The sequence below is a fragment of the Seriola aureovittata genome, chromosome 19 (assembly GCF_021018895.1).
Source record: "Seriola aureovittata isolate HTS-2021-v1 ecotype China chromosome 19, ASM2101889v1, whole genome shotgun sequence".
In the NCBI taxonomy this organism is placed as follows: domain Eukaryota; kingdom Metazoa; phylum Chordata; class Actinopteri; order Carangiformes; family Carangidae; genus Seriola; species Seriola aureovittata.
In genome coordinates, this window is record NC_079382.1 from 15,578,952 (window position 1) to 15,605,217 (window position 26,266).

General features: G+C 39.8%; 1 protein-coding gene across 1 annotated transcript; it reads left to right on the forward strand.

The window, feature by feature from the left end:
* Window positions 1-2,688: 2,688 nt before the first annotated feature.
* On the forward strand, window positions 2,689-25,178 carry tagapb (T cell activation RhoGTPase activating protein b). The gene is made up of 14 exons (XM_056363488.1): window positions 2,689-2,801; window positions 8,674-8,759; window positions 14,372-14,542; window positions 17,118-17,282; window positions 19,121-19,162; window positions 19,586-19,670; window positions 19,795-19,848; window positions 20,291-20,351; window positions 20,610-20,764; window positions 21,199-21,360; window positions 22,080-22,189; window positions 22,507-22,693; window positions 23,014-23,095; window positions 23,241-25,178. The coding sequence occupies exons 1-14, from the start codon at window positions 2,727-2,729 to the stop codon at window positions 24,416-24,418; spliced, it is 2,613 nt and encodes an 870-aa protein (XP_056219463.1). The 5' UTR covers window positions 2,689-2,726; the 3' UTR covers window positions 24,419-25,178.
* Window positions 25,179-26,266: the final 1,088 nt, after the last annotated feature.

Sequence of the window (26,266 nt, forward strand, 5' to 3'; positions counted from 1 at the left end):
TTGGCTATGACAGCACCCACTGGAGCCAATAGGAATGTAGAATTGAGTGACGTGCTAGACGTCACTGGCAAAGAATGCGGGTGGGAATTGATCAATAAACACAGACAAAGCAGTAATGTGCCAGAAAAACGGTAAAACTACTCCAAATATTTCATACCTTTTATGTTAGTGTATCGACTCTCGGGGCGAACGGCGGCTTGTTAGAAAGCGCCGACTGTCTAGTTTAAGCAGAAAAAAACGGCAAGTCTGCAGCTCAAACGGTCGCGGAGTAATGACGTAAGGTCGGTGGCCTAGCAGTTAAGCTAACTAATGTTAGCTAGTTTCTAGGTTTTGCCTTAAGTTACAGATTAACTAACTATTATTACCTAGTTTCTAAGTTTTGCCTTGAGGTACAGTTTAGGTAACTCGTGTTAGCTAGCTGATAGTGCACCCTTTCATTTCCAATGTTGGCTTGAAATTTCATTACCAATATAAAATGTCTTGTCTAATTTCAGCAAATACTGGTGACGTCATGAGCAGTGAGACAAAGGAGTCAGTGTTACATTTTGATATTGGAGTTTATCATTATTATATTATATTATAATCGATATAGAGTTTAGAAACAAGCGAGATACTGTAAGGTTTGTAACACTTTAGTTCACTGAAGCATGCGCCTGCCTGCACTGCCCCCACCCCCGGTTGTCATAATAATTTGCACTCTTATTTATGTGTGAAATTCATCCCCACAGCTGAATCACTAGAGTATTAAAACACAAAATGTGTGAAGAAGGATCTCAGATCTATGAGGGAGAGACTAAAGGTTATTCCTTCCTTTTTCTGTTCTTTTTTCAAATTGTTTATAGACAGGAAAAGTTGCTTTTGTGTTTTTTGTGATGACTGGTACAATAATGTATACATTGCATACATTTTCCTCATTTACTGTATCTTACATCATTTAAGTAAATTAGATCTTTTTAAATTATATTAAATTCCAACTTTTACTTGAGCGCCCTCATCACAACTTGCATGTGTCTATGTTGTGCTCAAGCAAGGAATCTGTTTCCCTTCTCATATTTTTGTGTTTTAAATCTTTTTTTGTGCTTTTTAAAATGATTTTAGAGGAAGAATTCACACGAAAAAACAGCAAAGATTAGAACAAATAAAAAATAACAACAACAAAAGAGAATATTGATTTTTAATTTTGATTTCTAAATGTCTCAAGACTGCTATAATTTATCTTGTGACCCTTTTGTGGTGTCGCTGATGCCAGTGTTGTGAACACTCAATTTGACTGTCCATCCAATCCATCCATTTTCTATACCACTTATCCTTGTAGGGTCGCGGGGGGGCAGGAGCCAATCCCAGCTGACTTTGGGCAAGGGCGGGGTACACCCTGGACAGGTCGCCAGTCTATCACAGGGCTGACATATAGAGACAAACAACCACTTGCGCACACATTCACACCTATGGGCACTTTAGAGTTGCCAGGTAACCCTAATGTGCTTGGACTGTGGGAGGAAGCTGGAGCACCTGGAGAGAACCCACGCAGGCACAGGGAGAACATGCAAACTCCATACAGAAATTCCCCAGGCCAGGGGTTCGAACCCAGAACCTTCTTGCTGTGAGGTGACTGCTAACCACTGCAACACCGTACCACCCCTCAATTTGACTATGAAGAATGTAAATCCATATGATTTATGTGTCTAATTAATACTCTTTCCTAAACATCCATGTCCTCAGTGTGACTGGCCACTCTGGGTTAAAGATTCAGGACCGTTCTTTTATTTCAGTTTGCCAATTTACTCTTTTACGTGCCACTCTGCCTCTGTCCAGTGATATTCTGCTTCACCAATGAGGACGTTTGACGCTAATAATCACCAATGTTCTAGAGGCACAGAGAGACTGTCAAGTATTAAACACATTCACACACACTGACACACCCGCTGTAATGAAAATTTTTAATGAAATTTCTCTCTTTAAAGGTCACCACTACTGTTGAATTAGGCAGAGAGAATTACATTTGAAACATTTCACCCCTGAAAAAATGTTCTCCTTTGAGCTCATTTGCTTGTTGTTGTCAGTGAAACACTTGAAGTTTATACCTGTAACTCTAACTATTAACCAGTTTCCATCACTAAAAAATTAGCCTTAGCTAAACTCTACGTAGCCTTACAAGCTCAACTCTAGAGGTAAATCTGGGTATGTTTGTGTGTGTGCACCTATTCATGTACGTATGAGGGGGATGGGGCCGATCTGCGAGACCCTATTTTTCACATGCACTGGCTGTCACGGCATCTCACCCTCATTAGCCTGGAAAACGGGGACGAGGCGGCAGGCCCTGATGGGACGCACGTCGATCTCATTATGACAGGAAGCAGCCCAACTGGAGCGTAACGGGACAGGCCCGGGTGTGAGAGGTGGATGAGGAGGGTTTTGGGAGGAGGGGCTGGCTCGGATCAGAGTGGCACTGCAGGTCCAGGTCAGGCACAAAAAAAAAAACCCTCCTCTTTTGTGTGCCAGCCGGGCCTCCATTGTTCAAAACCTCATTAGCACCAGTTTTGAAGAAGTTGCTGTGCAGGACAGGAGGCGTCATTCTGCGGCCGCTCCCTGGCTCATTCACAGCAGTGCCTTCAGACTGAGACGCAAACCATTTCTCCTCTACTCTGCGGAGCTACAATCTGCCAACTGACTACACAAACTGCAGCACAGGACGGCAGGAGGTTGAGGGCTCACTCGGAGACGTCAGCATGGACACTCCAGATTATGGGATTGCAGCAATGAGGAGAGGAAGCTATGATGATGCTGCAGCTTCTCTGCGTCCTGTGAGTATTGATCCGTCATCCAAAGGCAAAGGTGAAAAAGGTCCTGTTGGTGGCGACCGCTGAGTGTGAGTCAGTGTGAGATGCTGCTTTTTAATTGTTCCAGACTCATGAATCTGACATACATACATACATCTGCACGCTGTTGCATCTCTTAATTAGGTGCTCTGTGTGTATGAGAGATTTGTACCTGAGTATTTATGGTAGAGTAATGTAAGGATACAAACCAGAGAGAGCCAGTATCATCAATCAGTCCATTAGATGCTTTAAAATACCGGTGGAAGAAATTGGGAAAATATGAAATTCATCTGCCATGAATTTTCTTTTCAATCTTCCATTTACTCTTAGGTCATTTTAGTTTGTCCTCATCAAAAAACGACAACTAGAACAGCCCACTCGATTGTTTCCCTGGCAACCAAACTCCTGTGATTGTGCACATAATGACTGAACTCTCTCAAAAGTAAAGGCATAAGTCATAAAAAATGGTTATACTGTCGCAAAACCTCCTGAGGTAAGATCATAAACTCTCCTGTCCGGTGTAACTGCCAACTGTCAGCCACAAAAATATCCGTGTGATTTTTTTAGTGTCTGTTTCCCCATTGATTTGTGTTTCTCGTTACCTCAAACTGAACCAAAGCTTAGCTGTAACCGCAGCCAGCCCTCTGTGTGACACCTAACCATAAACCAACCTCAGCCCCGCCAGTTGTCTCTGCGACGCCTAACGATGATCTAACCTGACACCAACACCATCACAACAATAGTTTGTGGGAGAAGCTATCATGGTACGTCAGCGCTGGAATGTCGCCTCAGACACCATATTTAAAACTCCAGGATACTGTGAATTACACAGAGACACACCTGTGTAGTAACAGTTTGCTCCATCTCTGCCTTTGTACAGATGGAGGGTTTGTAAGTCGTCCTCAAATGTTAGGGCACATGTAGGAATTGTTTGCGTTAACTTTCAGGGCTTCATTTACTTTCACGGCTGCAGGAAAACTGTTAACCAGTTTCTTAATCACTGAAAAAGGCCTGTTTCCTATGACATTTTTATATTATTTTTTCAGTTTCTGGTGACCTAAACTGGAAAAATGGGGGTAATCTGAAACTTATACCTCATTTAGTGATATATTGAAGCTGAACAGGAACTTACATTCATGTTAGTCAATCCTGATGGATCGTTTTCAAGATACAAAATTATATGACAGGACAAATCATCCCATACAACAACATTGTACTGGAGGATTCATATCTCCCATATATTTCTGTACCCAGGACTCAGAGGAGCCGTAGGTAGGTCACCTCCTGGTCCGTCACGAGTCAGTGGATTCTGTGCGCCAGCCTGGCTCCGGCTACAGAGACAAAAGGGCCAGAAAGAGATGCTTTGTCAAGTGTTCCTGCCTTTGTTTGTTTTGTTTTGCAGTTTTTCCCTCCATCTTAAATTCTGTTTAACCCAATTTCTCAGTTTGTCCAGCAATTAGAGCACAAGAGCAGCCACAACAAGATGGAAAATCTGTTTGTTTTCTTTCACACAAATTAACAAAACAGTGTGTGTGTGTGTGTGTGTGTGTGTGTGTGTGTGTGTGTGTGTGTGTGTGTGTGTGTGTGTGTGTGTGTGTGTGTGTATGTGTGTGTGTGTGTGATTGTTCCTGTTGGGAAAGTGAAATAAAGATAAAGATAGACTGGAATTTAGGATTGATAAAAGAAAGTTAGGTTTTAGTTGTGCTAGCGAGGTTGTCTCAACAACTATTGGATGGATTGTCATTGAATTTTGTACAGACATTCACAGTCTCCAGAGGATGAGTCCTAATGACGCTGATGATCCCATAACTTTTCTTGTAGCGCCGTCATCAGGTCAAATTTTAATTGGTCAATATTTTGGTTTGGCTGCAAAACTAATGACAATCTCGTCAACGTCACTATTTTGAGTTTAATGCTAATTAGCTAACATTAACCAAAAACTATGATGGTAAACATGGTGAAAATGAAACGTGCTTGAGATCTGCATCATTGCCATTCTGAGCATGTGTCCTTACTAAAGTGAGCATTCAGCAGTAAAGTACAGCCTCACAAAGCCACTAGCATGTCTGTAGGCTCTTAGTCTTATCAATTTTGTTTCATTTCATTTTATTTCTCTAATGTCAGTAATTCATTATTTAACTTCCACTTCTATTAGTTATTATGAAGTATTTGAAAACTCCTTCCCATTCTTTAAATTCCACTTTCCATTTATTTTATTTACCTTCTTCACCTGTGCTGACATTTTTTTCCTGGCCAGATCTTCTCATCATTTTCGGATTACTTCTGAAATTTTGACCTAAGCCAATTGATGTATGGCTTGAACCAAAGGTCTGCATTGATCCAGATCACACTAAAGCTTTTTTTCTTTTTTTGCAGTGTGTTGGCCTTGTTGTTGCTAGGCAACATGTAATCAGCTGTCCATCATATCTGCTTTGGCGAGCAACAGCAGCTCTACGTTCAGGAAATCAAAATCATATGTTGCTGGGACTCCCTGTGTTATTGTCGTGGGCGAGCGGCTTCAGGGAGATTCATCCATCACACCGTGGCAGGGTTGCATGTATTTATCTATACAGCAGAGTGAACACAAACAGTTTCTCAATCTGTTTTGGCAAATGAAGCGAGCTGCGGCCCAGATGTCTAAAACTTCTATATCTTTAGTCGTGAGTATTATACATCCACCACTGATGGCAACTGAAGTTTCATCAAAACTCTGATTGTCATTGTGTCTTTTTTTTTTTTGAAGAAGAAAAAAAAACTATGTGAAGGCAACATTTTGCTTTTGAAGATGCGGCATTTACTAAGTTCATGGAATTTTTTTCAAGAAACTAATGAATAGATTATTTCTTAAAAATTCTCTCTCTGACATTGTCACTTTCCTTTAGTTGAAGGACCCATAAATGAGTTTTCTTTATGTTTGACCCTCACGGTGCAGAATGATAAATGTGCAGATCCAGTTGCAGAACAGTGTTTTCAATTTCATCAGCAAAAAGGAAACTTTCTCTGTTTTCACCTTTAACACATGTATGTAGTTGGTAGGATTTTGTGACACCAACCTTGTGATTTACACGACCGTGACATGGAAACTTAGAACCTCTAGTGCACAAAAACTGAGGACTGACTTTCTTCAAATCACTTGTTTTGTCTGGTCAACAGTCCCAAACCTAAAGATAGTTAATTTAATGATACAAAACTGAATAAAGCAGGAAATACTCAATTCATTCATTTATTGTATGTATTGTATATTGTAATCATTTATTGAATATATTTTATATTGTAATCATTTATTGTATAAAGTATCAGAACATAGTGATAAATGCCTGTCTTGAAAACTTACTTCAGCTTGGTCCTACTCAATAATGATTTTATTCTGAAGTCTAGTCCTCACCCTGTTCTGCTCTGTTTTAGCCTCTTATTTTGACGCATTCATTTGCTAACATTATTTATTTATTTTTTTTATAGCGAGGGAGAAGGAACCGAGGCAATTTTAAGATTCATCAACAAGGTTTTTTTCTTCTGGGCAAAGTGAAACACAAAAATATGTTGTTAGAGTATTTTCTCGCCTTCAAACAAATCTGGAAGGAATCTTTATGGAATTGAGGGGAAAATGTGTCCTTTGAAGGGGGGATTGATTATTTTCAATTTTTTGTTCGTATGTGTTTTAAACTCAGTCTGTTTTGATGGAGACTGTTGACGAGCAGTTATCTCGAGTCATTTCACAGATGGACTTTCTTATCTGAAGTCGTTTCAGTGTAGATTTGGCTGCAGTGCACTTGGTCAGGAATACAAATCATTTGCTTCAGACTAAGGCATTTGCTGTTCCCTCTTTTTTTTTTAAATACTGCTTTAAAAATAACCCAAACAGATGTGCGGTTTCAGCATGGTTACACCTCTGATAACACTCTAAGATACAGTATGTCCTCGGAAGAATCTCTCCCTATAGCAAAGCATCTATTCTGCTGTTGTGGGTTTCCTCTTTGACTGACATCCGTCTTGTTTTGTTGTACCCAGTAGTGAGACAAACAACACAGTACATGTTTGACTCCTCTATGGCTATAGAAGAGGAAAACATGCAAATTTCACTGAACTGCTCTTTTCTTCATTGAGTTGAGTTCAGATCAATGAACTCTGGCGCTTGAAAAATGAGTTGTGTAAAGTCTGGGCTGCAAAGATCTGAGCACCAAATCAACAAAGCGAAAATACGATTCTGTGTGTAAAGGAAGTAGTATTCGTTTCCTCAATTATTTTTCCATTACCTAAAGGAAGCCCTGCCACAGTTTCTGTTTTGCTTGTTGTGGTCTGGAAAAAACCATAGATGCATTAGCCTGCTGTAGTTTAGTGGGGCATGAAATAGTTGTTTAAAAGTCACATATTCCCACACCGTCTGATCACATACAGTGTGTCCACGACCTATGTCTCATAATATACAGATCATATAAACAGTTGGAAATTTAACTGTTGCTGTATGTGACCTTTGAATGTTTATTTTTTCTTTAATGTGCTGATGGTCATCAAACGTTGGGAATCTCAGGCTCTGCCAGGAGGGTTTAAGCTTGCAGAATGCATATTGTTGAAATAAATGATGGTTTAAGCTTTCACGTGAGTGACGTTAAAAACAATTTAATCCAAAGAAAAACAACACCATCAGTCATTTCAGTGACCGCCCCAAAACATGTGTTTATGTTCAAGTGACAAATCCCTGAAGACATGTGCAAAGGAGGAAAGTGTATTATTCTAAAGTGGCAAACTCTGCTGTTAATGGGGGGGTGGATGGGCTGAAGTGGTTGGGGGTGGGGCGCAATCAAGCTACAATCACTTTCACAAATACCTGATATTTTCTGATAGATAATTATTTTTGTATCTTTAACACAAAGTGCACTGTGCTATACTATCTTGTTTTGATAATGTTCAGTGCAAGCATCTTTTTAGGACAATTTTGAATGTACAGATTACATCAATTTCTTAAAATGAAAAATATAGTTATCACATTTTCAGCCATGAGTAGTGGCTGCAGTTTTTAATTTCGGACTGCTGCCCCAGCAACGTCCAGCAATCGTTGGTTTCTCCCTGTCCTTCATTAACCTTAACAAAGTCGTTATTATTGTTACCCTGACAACGAACGTCCCTGAAGCTTTATGAAGGATTCATTTTAAGCCAAACCACACTCCTCATCATTTCATTCAGAGGAGAATAAGAGAGGGAGGAGAAAGCTGGACCCGTTCTGCATCTGATTGGCTGATTAAACCAGGTCTGTCACTGGTTAGTTCTTCCAGTTAACAAGAGAAACAGCAAATCTGTTTTCTGACTATTCAGGTGCAAACAGCAGTTCAGTCATTTGCAGCACCATGCTTGATTTATCACTGTGTCACAATGCCAAGCTTTAATAATTGTTATGGCATTTTGCAGTTGGGAGAATTGTTGCATGGTATTATCATCTAAATGTTCTCTCACTGGTCGTTTGCAGACTTAATCTCACAGTGAAAACAGAGGGCTGTGTAGCCTGGATACGTGAAGCTTTAAAGATCCTCCTGTGTATTATAACTCACCAATACACTTCAGAATATAGTTGCTTCACTGTGGAGTCGTTAGACTCTGTGAACCGACATGCAGAGTCATCCGTGTCACAGAGAACAGTGTCAAACACCTCAGAGATATTCATTTAAAACTAATATGAGTGAAAGCAAGTGTGAAAAATGGTATGTATGGTAGCAGCTTGTGGTGTGACAAGAGAGAAGTGTTTGAAAAGCTCACACGCTGATATCACGTTAAAAAATGAATAGATAGATACAGATGGATGGATGAATAGAAGATACATAGATACATGTAGATGTACTGCGTTTTGTTCTCTGTTTTCTCACAGCACCTCAGACACTTGGCTCAGAGACGACGCTCTGCCCCATCACTGGTCTTTGGAAAGGCCCTGGGGATGCCCTGGTCTCCTATCAGGTGTGTACATCATTATTTTAAATTGATTATATTGATTGACTTGCAAAATGAAACCGGTAATTGAACCAATTATGATCCTAATGAGAGTCAGGATGTAATTTCCAGTCACAACGCATCCATCAGCACAAACAACATTAAGGATGAAGGGAAGAAATGAATGTAGCAAACACAATGTCAAAGAGGTCAAAGGTCATGCCTACCGCGCGCCATACAGACTCAGATAAAGATAATTTCCCCCAAGATGACAGAATGACAGCGAGGATTTCCCCCATGTAGTTAAAGGTTGTTTCACCTTTTGTATGTCCCGTTGTAATCAAAAGTCCAAGTGTTTGCCTCTAACCTGGAGACCCAGTTACCCGTCAGCTTTAAAGCAGCAGCAGGATTTTGTGAATATACATTATTTTCTCTCGGGCATTCGGTAGCTAGCTCAAATCACACAGCACCATGAAAAAAAGGAACAAAAAAGTTCATGAAAATCATGACATATTTGTGTCATATTATCTTGTTTTTAAAATCTAACATTAGAGCAGCAGTTCCAAACGTGAGGGTTAAACTAGACATGAGGTGTCAAAAGATGATTCATAACTGACGAAAGATTAAAAATACCCAAGAAAGACAAACAAATATCTGCTACATAAAATTACATCATTTTCCCAGACATTTCTTGTGAAATACTGTATAGTTTTATCTCTTGAGGCCAAATCTATCTTTGCTTCCAGTGCTCATAGTTCATTAAAATGTCACCATTGACAAGGGTCACTTTTAACGTTGTTTTGTTTTAAAGGTTCACAAGCCTTGAGGTTTGAGAACCTCTGGGAACATTACGTCTTGGTTTAATCACCAACATATTTACTGTCAGAGGGAAATGACCTGTACTATACACTACACCGAATTAAATATTCTTTAGTTGGAATAATTTCATTATCTGATTTTCGACTGCAGAGTTAACCTTTAATATTGACTAAATATGAAATATATATATTTTTTTTCTATAATAAGGGTATATAATATATATATATATATTATATGATATATATATCAGTTGATAATTTGAATATTTTTTCAAGCCAAACCCTCTACTTTTGACAGTAAATTGAATATCTTTGGGTTTTCAACTGTAGCCTGTGTATTACTCACATCAAATGCCTTATTTATTAAATAATTATATTGTATTAAATATTGAAGCAACTTTCTGTTTACATGCAAAGGAACATTTAAACATGAAAATCTTTATGGCTCCCAGCCAGTTTCACTTTCTCTTCACTGCAGCCTCCGGCCCACAGATGGCAGCACATAAGAAAACAATCTCAAATCGTCACAGAGCAGAACTTCACAAAGCAAAACCTTGTTTCCCCACATCCTGAAACAACCATGTGTTTAACGGTATCATGATAGCCTGTCCCCTGCCATGTGCAGGCCACGCAGCCCGCTCCGTTCAGGCCACAAACACAGATGTCCCTGTGGGGGATTTACAGAGTGGAGTTTTGAGACGGTAACCTGAACGTAAACTCAAACTCATGAACCTGAACCACAACCACACTGACTGAGGATCAGACTGACAGGCTGATACTGATCTGTCTCAGGTCCTGATTAACCGGTCATCATGTTCAGCCCTGTACCATGAGAAAGTTTAGCACTACCTTTTCAGATTGAGTGTGAGCGCATGTTAGACAAGTTCATAAAGAGATCGTCTTGTCTTTTATACAGACAACCTCGAACACCCTCAACACTTTTAATAGTACAAGTAGCTCAATATTATACAATGATAGAGCGACAACAACATCTAAGAGCAACGCACACAAATTCCTACATCTTTATTCAATAACAAACTTTATACATAAGAGCAGAGTAGAATACATATAGTACTTAAGTAGTTTCCAAACTTATTGGCTTGTGACTCCTCACAAGTACAATTCCTCCACCTGAGCAGTAATTTTCCCTCTCGGATTGTGTCATTTGAGGGATTTTTAGAAATCTAAAGATGTGAAAATCTCCCATATCTCAACAAGCAAAGATTAAAGAATTAGAGAAAATCCATAAAAAATAACACTAGAGACATATATGAAAAAATATAAAATATATTAAAAAAATAATCTTGTGACCCTTCATAGGTTCCCCATGCCAAGCCACAACCTTTGAGTTTGAAACCACCACATCAATTATAGCTAATCATGCCAATTATGAGGTAGTTAGCTTTGGTACAAACTTTTATTTGTCCAGTACTTAAGTTTATGACCAAATACCTTAGTGCTAATTATCAAATGTTAAGATGCTGAATAAATGCAAAGAAAGCTAAACTAAGATGGTGAACATGGCAAACATTACACCTGCTCACATCTTATTTAAATCTCTGATCTTGCTCACTGACATTCAAATTCAGTCAAATTCACTCTAATCATTAAGGTGGAGAAAACACATCAGGATTTGTGGTTTTAATTTGAGCCATTTAGCCACAAAACTATTTTCTTAAGGCCGAGGTTCACACATGTCTAAAAAAGGTATGTTGTAAAATAATGCTTAGTATCATAGCTGATCCTTTAATTCTGATGCATTTGCAATATTGTTCTACATATGGGAAGAACTTGAACTTGACTTGAATGAACTTTCAGTACTTTTAAAGAAGATTTCATTCTAGGTTGTAACACTGAGATTGTGTTTTCTGGAAGTTTAGGGGAATTTTACTTTACTATTAAAACACTGTTGTGTGTATTTTTTGGCTACATCCAGTATTTTTTTTTTTTTTACACTCATTATATATAAATTTAATTGGGCAACAAATAAATTTATATATATATAAAAATCTGTATTTCTCTATCAGAATTTAATTCCAACCAGAGGTGAAAGGTTTAAAGCTACATTAAGAGCGACAGTGCTCATTCATGTTTATGAAAAATCAATACAAAACCTCCTTTGGAAATCTGCTGTCTTTGATCTCTAGAGAGGAAAGCCCTAAAAAGGAAAAACATTCAGCTGTTGCTTCAGGTAGAAGACGTCACAACAAACCTACAGGTTCTGTAGGGGTGTCATAGTGTAGGCTCTTTAACCTTTTACAGTTGTAATCCCAATAGCTGCGCAAAGACCACCACAGCACCCAGTGGGCGAATCTAGCAAAAGCAAAAAAAGAGAAATGTCAGACACAACCCACTTTCACACTTCCACCCATTTAACGCTCACACGTTATTTATTTCCTTAAGTGGGGGGATTCATGGGTGTTAGTTTCACTGTGGTGGGACTGCCGCTGACGTACAGTATCTCATGCTTTAGACAGAGCAATGCTAGCTGCTGTGCTAATGTTAACTGTCTCCTGGCTATAGCTTGTTCAACGGAGAGAGATTATATCTGTTTCGATCTTCTCCTCTGAGTCTTGGCAAGAAAGTGAATAAGTATATTTCTAGAAATGATGAACTATTGCTTTAACGGGTAATGGCAATTAATCAGAAATTAGTGTCAGTTGTTCATGGTCATTTTATATTTGAGTTGTTTTATGTTTGCAGATACACAGAATGATAAACACCAGTCAGACTTTTCCCCACTCTTTCATTTGCTGGTATTTTATGTGTCATCTTCAGTAGGCCAGAATGGTAACAGGGAAAGTACCTCTGCTGCTCCCATTTGAATTTCTGCCCTGAACCCACAGTCAGTGGGAAGAGAAGTGACCAAAACTGGTTTCACAATGATTTAAAAAAAAAACAACAACTCTTACTTGTCTCATTGACACCTCGACTTGCAAGCTCAACACTTTGGAGACAACAACACGACGAGATTGATTTTTTTTTTTTTTAAAGAGATACAGATTGTTTTATTATTTGAAAAAAGTAATTCAGTCAGGCAGTAAACAGGCATCGTAAAATGTCATGTTAGGTGAGAGTTAATCCTTCCAATAATAAAAAGAAGACAAACAACATCGCAGTTGTTTATCGTTGTCGTTTTCTTGTTTAAGAGAAAATGTGTTTGGCTGTTGTGTGGGAAGACGGTGGTCAAAGATGTCACAGAGAAAAGCAGGCGTACAAATACATACACATATAACGTAAACTTGCATCCAAGAGGACTGACTTTTCCTCCCTGTACAGTTCAGATAAATAAACAACCAAGCTTAAGTCTTGAGAGTTAATCCCAGCACGACGCTCTGTGATGCCGGCAGTATAATGAAATCAGATCAGGTTGTGGACATGATATTGATCCCTTTGGGTATGGTGATACCTTCATACACAGACATGGCATTTTACTTCAAATTAAAACATTATTCCCCAATCTCTGTGATATTTTACTGAGGGATCATCGGTGGTGGAGACCACTGATTAGAGCTGGTGAATGTGTTTATATTACATAACAAGTCGTGGTTTCTCTAATCGCCAAACCACAACGGCAGTAACACCCTGGATTGGTTGCACATCTGCAGATGTTTGGTGGTTTCCAGTGTCACACCTAGTCATTTAGACCAGTGTGTTTCCCAAACTTTTTAACCTGTGCCTCATTAAAGGTCTAGCTCTGACTCACCACCATCTGGGGCTTGGGGTATTGAGCATTCATCTAGACCAGTAATTCCCAATCTGGGGGTTGAGCCACTGCCAAAATAAAACGGAGAAATTCATGAGATGATTGATAAGAAAGGAAAAAGGAAAAACATCAATGGTTACTTACATCAATAAGAATTTTTATCTTTAATCTTTGCTTTTTTTGAGAGATCAGTTGACCTGTTTAGGTCTTGAACAATTACTTAAATAAAACAATCTGAGTTTTATAGACGCCAGAGGTTGAAGGAAGACACACTAGATGGGTCAGTCGGCTCTAATGTGAATTCTCTGCACTCATGATATCATTGCTTTGAATTCAAATGAGGTATAATCTCTCCAGTCTTTTCTAACATTTCAATCAAGAGCAAATGTCTTTGAATATTAGTTTGGTGTTAACTTTGTTCTCACTGCTACAAGGCAATTTTCTGAATACCAATTTGGTCCTTAAACATCTACTTTCATAAGGTTCTCGTGCAAAATAAACACAATGTGTTACATACAGTATGTATTTGAGATTTCAAAGTAAATGTCATCTCAGGAAATAGTTCATATTTATATTTATGTGGAAAACAGCTGGTGTGGTTAGCTATGAAACTATATGATGAACCTGTTCTCTCAAGTTGTGACTGGCATCATTTTCACATCATCATCTCTAAAAGGGCAAAACATAAAAAGACAACATAACAAGTGCAGTTTGAAAAAGAAAAAGTGTTACGTTAAATATAAATATTCCACAACAATAACCACTGTATTAGAATTAGATGATCTTTGAATCTCACTGTCAACCAAGACGTTTTGGTTCTTGTTCACTTTGTGGTTGATCATCAAATTCAAACTTGAAGATCATGTGCATCATTTACTACACCTCTAAAATATCAACTCTGTAGGAGGTGAGAAAAACAGCCTCTCTAAGTGTAGAAAACACATATTTGAGATACTCCAGGAACAGTCTTGGGCTCCAAGCGGATCTTCTAAACCCATTAAAAAGCATGTAATCCTTCAATTTATCAGAGACATGATGTACGAACCAAAATTAGATTGGTTTGGCTGTGGGAAGTCCCTGTCACCCACCCTTTTTGTGTGTGTCCACTGGCTCAGGGAGGAGGCTTCTTGCTGGGTGTCTGTGGAGCAGAGTCCATTTGTCCTCGGCCTCAGCAGCGAGAATGGAGAGCTGCTGCTGGAAGAGTGTGTCCAGGTCACCGAGGGCACAAAGACGGGAGACAGACACCTGTTCCTCTTCAGCGACGTAATTGTCTTCGCCAAACTCAAGTAAGTAATGTAGATATTAATCTATACTCCAATGTGTAAATAGTGATTATTAGTTATTTCAAGAAAAGTGAGAAGAAAATCAAATATATGAGCAGGGAACAAAACATTACCAGTGGAAAAAAACTGAATCGACTGACAGAAAATATAAAAGCAATACAGGGAAATACAGTTATAATGCTGAAGTTGGTATTTCAGTAACTGTCTGCTGAAAAAATGACACATATTTGTACAGTTGGAATGGGAGAGTGAAAGAGGAAGTAAAAATAAAATGTATATTTTTACTGCACATTCGGGCTTTTAGGGAATCTCCCAGCACACAGTCTGTTTGTGTTAGGTCACTCTGACTTCAAAAGAGAAATTATGGTGGTTCCCTTTGAGCAGAGTCACATGAGGGGAAACTCAAACTGTTGAAATGTGTTTATCTCAGAAAGTAATTTCAAAACAACTTAAACTGAAGTTCTGTTGCCATTAAACAAGACAAATTAATATGAACAAGCTTGAAGTTGAAGCTCAGCCTAGTCAGATTCAAGCTGTTTGTCAAAGCCGGTGGAAGTTTTATAGCTTGTGAGTGGGAGTCGTCACACTCATCTCTGTACCACAACCTGCCCACGGTTCCAGTAGCTAGCACAACTGGGACTATACAATACAATACAGTAAACACATGTTCGAGTCTTTTGAGTCTTTGTATATGATCATTCATTACTTCCAAAAATGAGTGTGTATGTTACTATTTAGTGTACAGGCTGTTGTCGAGAAACATTTAAAAGGCACCACGTTTTTTTGTATATCAAGTTTCAGTTTATTAAGATTTCTTAGTTCTGGAAAAATACTTTTCCCAAACCAGGATTATCAACCAGAGCTCTAGAAGACACAGAAAAACACCAGGGGAGTGTGATAACTTGAAGTACAAACTGGTGCGGGAAAAAGCACCAGAAAATCACAATATCAGTGATAACAGACAGCTCTAGAAAAGTAGGTCAGCCTTTTGGGAAATTCACTGAGATTTTAATGACAAAATTGATTCCACTGTCTTGTCTGTACAATAAATATGAAGCTACAGCCAGCACCCGGTTAGCTTAGCTTAGCATAAGGACTAGAAGCAGTGGCAAACAGCTAGCTCTCCAAAGTTTAAAAATATGCCTATCAACCTCAATAATTAGCACCTTGTATGTTGTTTGTTTAATCAGCACAAAAACAGAAATGTAAAGTATAATAAACAGATCTACCTCTAAAGCTAACCGATTATCATTTTGTATCTCTTTTTTTTTATCTATAGGCTACACAAATTACAGAATTGTAAAGGCCATAAAGTCTAGTCTTGAAATGGTGGTGGTGGTATTAATATTTTTGAGAGAGCAGGGGCTAAATGTTTCCCCCTGCTTCCAGTCTTTATGCTAAGCTAGGCTAAATTCAACCTGAGTCCGGCCCAGTACAACACACAGATGCTCTCATCTTACTCTCAAAAATAACTCAAATAAATGTATTTTCCAAAATGTTGATGTTCAAGGCAGTCGGTATTACCTAATCTTGACATTATGCTGGTATAATGGTAAATGGTACATATAGTATTCCTAAATAACTGTATCTTTAGTTCAATAGCACCTGAATAGTAATAATAATTGACTTAGGGCCAATTTACAGACAGGTAGAAGCCTACTCCAGCATTTGAGTATTAGCTGTAATCTGGAAAATATAACAAAGCTATCAATAATTTCCTGGTTCTACGTAAACCATGTGAACATAAACAATCCAGACTGGGTCATTTGGGGCCCTCTGTCGTTCGTATTGTTCAGTTCATAGCCCCAGTGTGTTAGTTCATCCATGGTTATTTCTCACAGCTATAGTCTATATTATGTCTCCCCTCTGCGTCCCTTGTCTATTTCTGTACCATAACACCTCCTGAATCCCCAACATCATTCTGTCTTCATCCCTCTATGGCCCCCATTTCTTTTCTCCTCCAATCTATCAGCGCCCCAGGATACAGTCAGCATGCCTCTGCTGCAAACACGCAGAGGTCAGTGGGGTCACCATCAAATGCTGTTAAAACCTGAAGTGTGGCTTTATGGAGGTGTGGCGGGAAAAGATGCATTCTCCTTACTTACTTTACGTCACCTTTTGTGAAAGTTGTTTTTGAGCCACTAATGAAAGCATTCTTCCAGACTCCTCTGCCACCTCTGTCAGGGCCCACTGCCCAGGAGACAAAGAGCAAGGTGTTTGCCTCTTTATCCTTGACAATCAATATTAGCATTACAAGCTTTTGTTGCTTGTTTCATGATGTTTTCATGAGCAGAAATAGTTTTCAATTCCAGTGTAAGGGGGAGTTGTTGAGTATGTGTAGATCATTTCTTTCCATTAGATAGTTCTTACAAACTTTTTCACAAATAGGAAAGTCAGGTTTTTATGACTGTATCACAAAATCAATAATATTTTTTTAGAGGGGGGAAAAAATCAGTTACTGACAAAAATTTATGGAACTGAAACCATGAATTTAATATTGAAAAAAGGCAGTAAGAGGTGGAGACAGTAAAGGACTATTTAAGGGATCACTGCTTTTCCTTTTGCTTCTTTTTAACAGGTCGACTGCCAGCTACCGCCTGAAGCACCGAGTGCGCCTCGAGGACATCTGGCTGTACGGCTTTGAAGATGAAGTGGAGGAAGAGGAGGGAACGACAATGGATATTGACCTCCGGGTGTCCCTCGTGTTGGCCTGGGCTCTCACTGTTTGTTTGGTGTGTTTTCGGTGAGCGGTCTCACAGCAGATGACTCACATACATACAGCAACACATAATGTGTATTGATTCACTTGTGCTTACATGCTTGGATACACACTGAGGCATGATCATGCATATATATGTGTGGCTGGGATGCTCTTCAGATGATTAGTATCTTTCCTCTTATGCCCTACTCATGCTGTCAACAGGAATACTATACACCAGAATCTAAATTAAACCCTTGAAGATGTAACGATAAAGAGATTTCAATTTAAATGAATGGTTTACCATTTTTGGGAGATTCATTTATTAGTAGGTCAGGGTCATTTTTTTCACAGTTTGGAGGATGATTTATGATTTTAATCAGTTTCAGCACAACTGAAGCTGTATAGTCTGCACACTGATTCACCTTCCAGCTGTTTTTTTTTTTGATGTTACTCTGATATCTGCAGCTGGCTACAGAAGGCTAGCATCTCTCGTTGGTATTTATTCGCGCCACGGTTTAAAGGACTGAGGGTTTTGACCTGAAATAACCTTAGTTCAATTTTCATCAGGCCAGCTGTGTCCAGTCTTTATGCTAAGCTAAGCTAACTGGCTGCTGGCTGTAGAATAAGGATAGAAATGAGAGGGGTATCAATCTACTCATCAAACTCTCAACAAGCTAATAACAAAAAGATTCCTTTAAAATAACAATTTGAAAGTTTTGCTGTTGCTACATAGGCAATGTTAGCATTAACAGCTGTTTACTTACCAGTCCAGAAGAAATGTTACGAGTTCAGCATTAAACTTCATTTCTTTACTCTCCAAGCGCTGTCTCCAGTGGTGGAAAGCAATGCCAATGTTAACGCTTGTCTTTATCACATCTTTCCTTCTACTGAAGTTAGCATGCTAACCAGCTAGCCTGTAGCCTCCAATTCACAAATGTTGTAAATGGTCATTTGTGGGCCTTCACAAAAAATAGGGGAAGCAGCAAAGAGAAAGTCCTCACAGCAGCATCACAAGACAAGTGGTGGCGAAATAGGAAATGCGAAGTTGGCTGTCGAAAAAGTCTTCATGTGATGGGATTTACCTCAGCTGTCTTTATCTAGAAAGACTGGATTTACAGTAAGATAAAAGGAGAAATGGTCTCGTACTTGTCGAAATGAAAAATTGCATGTTATTCTTCTCTACAGTATGTGACATGTCATCAAAGGCACCAAATGGCACTAGATAGGAAATGGTATATATTTGACAGTCATTTTGTGTTAATCATCGACACCCACATTTCTTGCAAAGTATTAAAAACCATGAAGGTTTTTCTCAAACGTTATTGTATTCCAAGAAGATGATGAATCCCTCGGTTGGTTTTGAGTTGTTTTATCTGAAAATGAGATGCCACTTTCTGATTGGTTGTTTGGCTCTGGTAATGATTTGGTGTGTTAAAGTTTCATTCCTTCTCACTCACATGAAGGTGATCATGGAGCCTATGAGAAACCATGTGCTTGTTGACGCTTTTGTTGTCACCCGTTTGACACTTCAAGGTGCAAGGCATTAATGAGGCCACAGCATATTGCAAATTATAAAAAAGGTTAAGTCCTACAGGTGTATACGTAAGCACGCGTGATGCACTCTGTTGTCGTCTTTGTCATGTTTCCACTGGTGGACACTAAGCCACAGCATACCTAGACTAGGAGGAAGTGGAAGGTGTCTGTACGGGGGCCCGCCGTGACGCTGCTTCCTGTTCCAATGACTGAGTTACACTTTCCAACAGAGTTGTTAAAAGAGAGCGTGGTTGCTCAGTTGTCTCATTCCTCCCACTGTCTCTGCTGGCCTGTTTGATTCTCACTGTGGATTAGTAACTCATACCATGCTGTTATTTTGCCTGCAGTTCGCCTGAGGTGAAAGAACGCTGGTTAGATACTCTTCACAGGTAAGAAACAATATCACTATTTATGTCATTGTTTACACCAACAAATCATCATAAATAATCTTTCAGTCCCGGTAGGAGCTGGACATTACTTAACCTAGATTTGTTTTTGTTTGGCACAGTAATCCTGCACAAATTCTGATCAGCATGAACTTTAAGTTATGTTTAAAGGATTTTAGACAAATTATGCTTTAATCCTTAATTTTAGATAACGTAAGGTTGATAACATCAAGATAGCATCGTTAGACAATAGTGACTTCTCGTAACTTTGTGGCTGTTACTAGGTTGATACACAGTGACTTCAAACAACAGTGCTTATGTAAAATCAAAATGACTAAAGACTAAGAAATGTGAATACCCAAGGAGGGTTTAGGGTTGTGTTGACAAAGTAAATGTATTATATGATGTTTTTTTTTCTTATCACAGAAAGATTAAAGACGCAAAAGAGAGGGCTGGTTGTGCTTTTTCACCTCCAGACGTCCTCATGAAGGTTTTGAGTGGAAGCATTGCAGTAAGTCTCTAACCCTGCTCACGCTGGCATGTCCAATAGAAAAACAAAATATATTTAAAAAAAAAAAAAAGAAAGAGCTATTACTAAATAAGATCTCTCACTGTCTCTCATTTCTCTCTTTTAGACTAAAACTCTAACAGGAGGTGGCATGGAGCAAATCATCGAGTTTCCATTTGATGTGAGTAAAGTTCCACTGGCTTCTTGAGATTGAGAGTGTTCATGTTGGCAAAAGACACCTGCGCCTTTCCACACATGTTGAAAGGAGGCAGCTTTTGGAGGATATATGCACCTTTTGAAAAGCACATTGCTGCAAATTATACAGTTAAATTGCATAGTTCACAAGTCTACACAATTATGTTAAGAAAGGGATCTTATACTTAAGGACAATAAGTAATGGTGAATCTGGTTGATCTCTGGCTGCTATCAGTGTGTTTTGTAGTCATTATAACCCTCTGAGTCGATCAGTTGTTGGTTGGCATAAAGAGCTAGGGTGTGTGGTTCATGGCAGTTGAGAAAAAAGAAGCAAAAACACAACCCCTTCCGACTTTCCTCTTCTTTGCATGCTCATGTCCCTCTTGCATAAGCATAACCACATCGCTTTTTGTTTATTTTGTTTCCAGGGCGATGCAAAGATTGCGAAGCAGTTGAATAACCAAGAGGACAAGCAGACACAGCCCACTGGTGAGTTTGACAGTCAGCTTTGTTGGAGGGAGGGCCTCATTAGTGGGGCCATTTTTGGAGATGAGACTAAAGAGAAGAACCGCAGGCACAGAAAAAAGGAAATCTCACTACTGATAAGAGTGAGCAAAGTGACAAAGTGGCACTGGGGCTTTTGACTCGTGCACATCTGGTCTTGTTCTGCAATGTCGCACAAATACAAAATCGTTCAATAAAAAATGTTGAATCAGCTGATGGATAAAACATTTTTGCTTCCATCAGAAAAAAAGTGGAACCAAGTGGTGAAGAGGCTCAGAAAGGGCTCTAGTTTCATCAACAAAGGAAGCCGATCAGAAACAGACGCCAAGACGCAGCTGTTTGGACAGCCCCTCCGCAAGATATGCCCAGACGACTGCTCACTTCCCAAACCAGTCATGGTAAGTTGCCTTTCAAATTCAAATGTCAGATTTAATGTCAGATCGTTTCCGTCTGCCTTCCTGTCAAGTTGCTATTTGCAAGACCAAGAACAAAACTTCTTACATCCAGAATCAAGTGTGATTTTCTTGTTCCTAGAGTTATGTCACTGCTTTGGTAGAATGTGCTCTTATTTAAGCAATATAGCTACTGAAGGCTGAATGTAGGACAGCCTGTTAAGACAGATGCAATTCTTCTGTGAGCATGAATAATAAACACGTACCTGCTTAGCTGAGTTCTCCGAATTTTTTTAATGACAACAGGAAACTCTGCGAGTGTGTCTGAGGTGCATGTTGTTTAGTCTCCAATCAAAATCCGCTCAGCACACACACACACACACACCTACACAGAGCCTTTTTTTTCTTTACAATGAAAATCTAACCTTTCCTCTCACCAGGAGTTGCTGGTGTTGCTGAGGAAGAGAGGCCCGTCCACAGAGGGAGTGTTTCGGAAGGCGTGCAACAACAAGAACATGAAGGACATCAGAGAGCAGCTCAATAGCGGCGTGGAGGTGGACATGGAGGGCCAGCCGGTGTTTCTGCTCATCGGGCTTCTCAAAGTACGTTCCCACACCTGCTCTTTGTGATCACCTCCTAAATATATCAGAATATGTTAAAGCAGTGTTCACTGCATCTTACGACTAGTGTCCTATTAATATTAAAAGTATATGATAACCACTACTACTACAACATGACTACAACTGATTCACCTACTATGTTACTATGACCATTCCCACTACTAGTACCACAACCACAACAACTACTGCCATACTACCACTGCTGCAGCTGCTGCTACAGTATCTTTAACTGAAGAGCAACAATAACAATGTAGAAATACACTGTTACAAGTAAAATTCAAGATTTTACTAAATACTACAAGCATTAGCATTGAAATATGCTTAAAGTACCAAAAGTAAAAGTACTCCCTCAGCAGAATGGCCTATGTGAGAATAATATATGTAATACCAAAGAATCACTTACATGTTACATGCTAATTATAACAAATCTATGCTAATACAACATAATTTATTTGCTGGTTATATTTTCTATTATTCATAATCTTAATCTGCAATGTAACTAGAAACTAAAGCTGTTAAAACATGTGATGGAATGGAAGTATTGAATAAAACAAAATGGAAATACTTAAGTAAAAGTTCCTCAAAACTGTACTCAAACATAGTACTTGATTAACTGCACTTGACACCACAGTTAAGTGTCACACCCAGTTATTTCTATTACTCATCACATCTCAATATTGTCCCTCTCTTGTTTATTGCAGAGTTTTCTGAAGGAACTTCCTGGCAGCCTGCTGGTGTCTGAACTTTATGACAGCTGGATGACGGCTCTGGGTAATGAGGACACTCAGCAGAGAGCTCTGGAAATCAGAAAGTAAGTAATCAATACCTGCTAATGAGTCTAGAAAGCGCCATTCACCTGCAACTCTCACCCTCAGCTTGTATTTATTTTTGACATTTATACATAGAGGGAGATGATATGATTCTGTGGTCAGTATGAAATAGATGGGTTTTTTGAGTGGAGTTTTGCAGAGAATCCCCTTTCCTCCACCAGTGGTCGGAACACAAACACTTCTCTTTTTTTAATCTGTCTTCTGTTTTTAAAAAAAGGAAGAAAGAAAAAAAAGGCCGCCAAGCTAATTTTTCTGTTCTCTTTTTTCTCCCTTCCCCTTTTTGCTACCTGACAATCAGGGTGGTGGACATGCTCCCGGTGCACAACAGACTCCTCCTGCAGCATCTATTCTGCGTCCTCCATCACGTCCTTGAGAGAGCTGACATCAACAAGATGGACGCCTACAACCTTGCGGTGTGCATCGCCCCCACGCTGCTGCAGTTGGACGGCACCCCGCTGGATGAGCAGAAGGAAAAGATGGAGAAGGTAGAAAGTCTTGTTATGAGTAAACTTTCACATTTTTGGTGCTTTGAAGCTTTGTGGTTCACAGTGCAGAAAACCTCAAAAGGTTTCATAAGTAAAAGGTGTACTGGCACACAGTTTTGTTTGCTGTTTGTTTAGTTAGGTGCTACTAAAAAAAACAAGCTATGTGAAGTGCTGAGCTGCGTCTGGAGTGTGTCCACGCTGAATGTCAGCTTTGATTTTCTGAAATCTTTCTTTATCTAATTCTCAGTTTCAGTTTTCAATATTTATTATAATATGTAATTTAATTTGACCTATTGTTTTTGTTTTCTGATTTTCTGCAGGTCACAGAGCTGACTCAGTTCCTGATCAAGCACTGTGAGCTACTTGGAGAAAATATCCCAAACCTGCTCGATACTGATGAAGGTACATTTACACGTCACTCAAATTTCTCTTGTTATCTCCTTTTAGGGAGACGATAGGGAGTTATTATCTGCCTTTAAGGGAGGGCGGAGTTATTATCTCGCCTTTAGTGAGATCCTAATCATGTCTTCCTTTTCTCACTCTGCAGACTCCCTGTCCTCCCAGCATCACGACTCTGCGTATGATAGCACAGACCCAGACGGAGATGGGGAGGCAGGGGAGAGTACCAGCTCCACACATGGAGGCTGTGGCTCATCCTCCTCTCTCAGTCCCTGCACCACCACCTCTTCTTCCTCTTCTTGGGCGTCTGATACTGGCTTCAACCCAATGGTACCGTTCATCCGTCGCTGCTCTGAGCCCATCATCCTCATCTCGCCTGATCTTGAGAACCTGTGTGGCCACGCCAGGAGCCACGAGGACTGCTCCGTGGACAGGGGGGACTTTGAGAAGCAGTCTCTGAAAAAACCCATATCCGATGACTCTTTCTTGTTCAGGGGACAAGGGGGACCCAGGCCAGTTCTGTCTTTTCCAAAACTGAGCAGCAGCACCAACATGGACCCACTGCCCGACATGGACGGTAATCGTGTGAAGGGCTGCTCATGCTCTTCTCTAGAGAGCGCAGCCTCAAACCAGTCGGAGGGCTCTGTTTTCACCAGTTCCCCAGTGGGGTCACCAGCCTGCCCCAGGAGAGAAAACACCACCAACCACCCTTCAGTGGCTGCAAAGGGTCTACAGGACATTGCCAGGCCAAATTCAGATGAGAAGAAGCGTTCACAGTCCATGAGAATAACCACTAAAGTCCTAATGAGGACCAGGAGTTTAGGAGCCTTCAGCAGGAACAGCCTGAAGAAAGACTCTCAGACAATCACTCCTTGTGAAACTCTCCAGGAGGACTCTCAGAGTGAAGCAGATTCACCAGCTGAGATTCTGCAAAGACCGCGCCCTCTGTCGGCCATTGAGGTATTTAAACAGGTGGACAGCAAGCTGCCCTGCAGGCCTCCATCATACCAGCAGGCAGTACAGTACAAGGTGGGTCTCCCTCCACAGTATGGAGCAATGACTGTACGAGACGCCACAGAGCTGAAGAGGAGATCCCGCCCATCCTCTGTAAATTATGACTTCCCACATCCCTGCTCTGTCACTCAGAACATGGACAGTTTTGCTCAAGCGGCACAGGACAGTGACAACGTTGTGGAGCGGCGGCAGCCTTTCCGCCAGAGAGCCATGTCTGAGTCTGTGTCTGCCGGCCGTCCAGAGACCCTGTCACGGAGATGTAGCCAGCCTGTGTTTGAGGAGTTTTCTTACGCCAAGGAGTCTTGCGTTTGATTCACTTTGGAACAGTTTCATAGATGGGATTTTAGTCACACAGACACTTCTTGAAGGCAGAACTGCAATTTAGCCACTCACCACCAAGCCTCTTTTTTCTTTTATTTCTCCAGGGCCCGGGTCATGCATGGTTAGCCAGGCTGACCCCCTAACTTAGAGAACTAAATATGTTGTTGTTAATCTGATTGCATGTTTTGATTTAAGAGTAAGAATGTGGTCAGTTAGACAGAGAGACGTGTCTTTAAGGGCCTGTCCACTGACCAACTCTGTGTCAGAGCGATGTTTGTATAAAGATGTCCAATCTATTCATTTTTCACTTTTTCACTTTGAATGTCAGCTATGTGCCACCTCTGGTTGCACTGTCTACGTAGTACTTTTTAGAGTACAAATGTTATAATATATGTTTTATCATGATAGATAGTCTATCACAATGAAGCTATGAAAACACAGTTAGCTGTGGATCAAATATGCTATGAGTTTCTGTTCTGTTGATATAGTGATTATGTACAGGATGGCACGTTGAGCACACTTTTATTTTTGCTTTTTGTAAATCCTCCGCACCTTGCATGGTCTCCTTCTTCCACTACATTAAAGCACTTTCCGGATGATGAACTATGCTTTGTTGACTTGTATGCTAAAAATGTAAATATTGTCACATAGATATAGATTTGTAAACTTTACCAGGGTGAAAATGGTTTTAGGTAACCACATAAGAAAATGGACGCAATTCAATAAAAGATAATAACAAAGTAAAAGAAAAGTGTCTTCTTTCTCTGTGTCTGTTAGACCTTTTAGAAAGCTAATCTGGTTTAACTTCTCTTTGCTGGATGTGTTGCATAACAGAGGCTAACAGGCCTCATTGAGAGAACAGCATGTTCTGGCACATATGCTAAAACAGAAGGAAACCAGACGTGGTCACATGGACGGATTTGGTTTTTCTCTGAATTGCTGTTCTTGTCTCTGGCTGCAAGATGAGTTGATGCCACCTCGTCTTCCTTCCTCTCTTGAAGTATTTTAGCACCCCATTTCCTTACTCAACAAGCTGAGTTAATTCATCCAAAGATTTCAACGAGATTGACACTGAGCCAGATTAGGCAACAATCAATGGTTAATTTGAAGATAACAAACTCTGTAATTAAGAAATCCATTTCAGAAGGTCAACAGGAATGACTCAGAGGCGTGTGTTGCACTGTACTCACTGTCATTATGTATGGGGGTGGGGGTGGGGGACATAAAACAGGAAGATCTTACAATACAAGCAACACAACACCACCGCAACTTTAATTAGCACCTCTCAGTCACAATGTCAGCAAGAATAAAAAAAGGTGCCAGTTTCTTAAAGTTACTATTCATTGCAGTTATGTTGTGATAAAGTGCATTGTCTCGGAGAGATATTGCTTTCATCATGTTTCACCCTCTGACATTCATTAATGCGTAGATGTCACATGATTTATCCAATCATTAGTAGAAGTACTAGAAAGTAGCATCAGGTCAGCAGCTTGCATTGTGGTCTGTTTTGTTACCTCTGCTGGGTCAAAAATGGGAAAGTATGACACTTGTAAATCCTACACTCAGGAGCCGTGAATCAGTGCACATTGCATGTTGATGCTGTTTTGTTTTTGTTCTTGTTTTTATCTGCAAAGAAATGTTAACACTGTTATCAAACAACAGGATCTGAAGGAGCTTGAGTCAACAGCTCGTATCTGTGACATATCTAACCTACTGCATCTATCTGTTGACATACCTTTGCCCAAACATGGAGTTTGTGTTGCAGGTAATTTCCAATCTGCAACTTTAACTCTGAGGAAATTTGAATGTCTGATTTATTAGTGAACTCTTGCGGAAGCC

Coding starts and splice junctions, on each gene's coding strand:
- tagapb (XM_056363488.1), top strand. CDS start 2,727: ATGGACACTCCAGATTATGGGATTGCAGCAATGAGGAGAGGAAGCTAT. Junction 19,671..19,794: donor TTTTGAGTGGAAGCATTGCA/GTAAGTCTCTAA, acceptor TCTCTCTTTTAG/ACTAAAACTCTAACAGGAGG. Junction 20,765..21,198: donor CACTTCCCAAACCAGTCATG/GTAAGTTGCCTT, acceptor TCCTCTCACCAG/GAGTTGCTGGTGTTGCTGAG.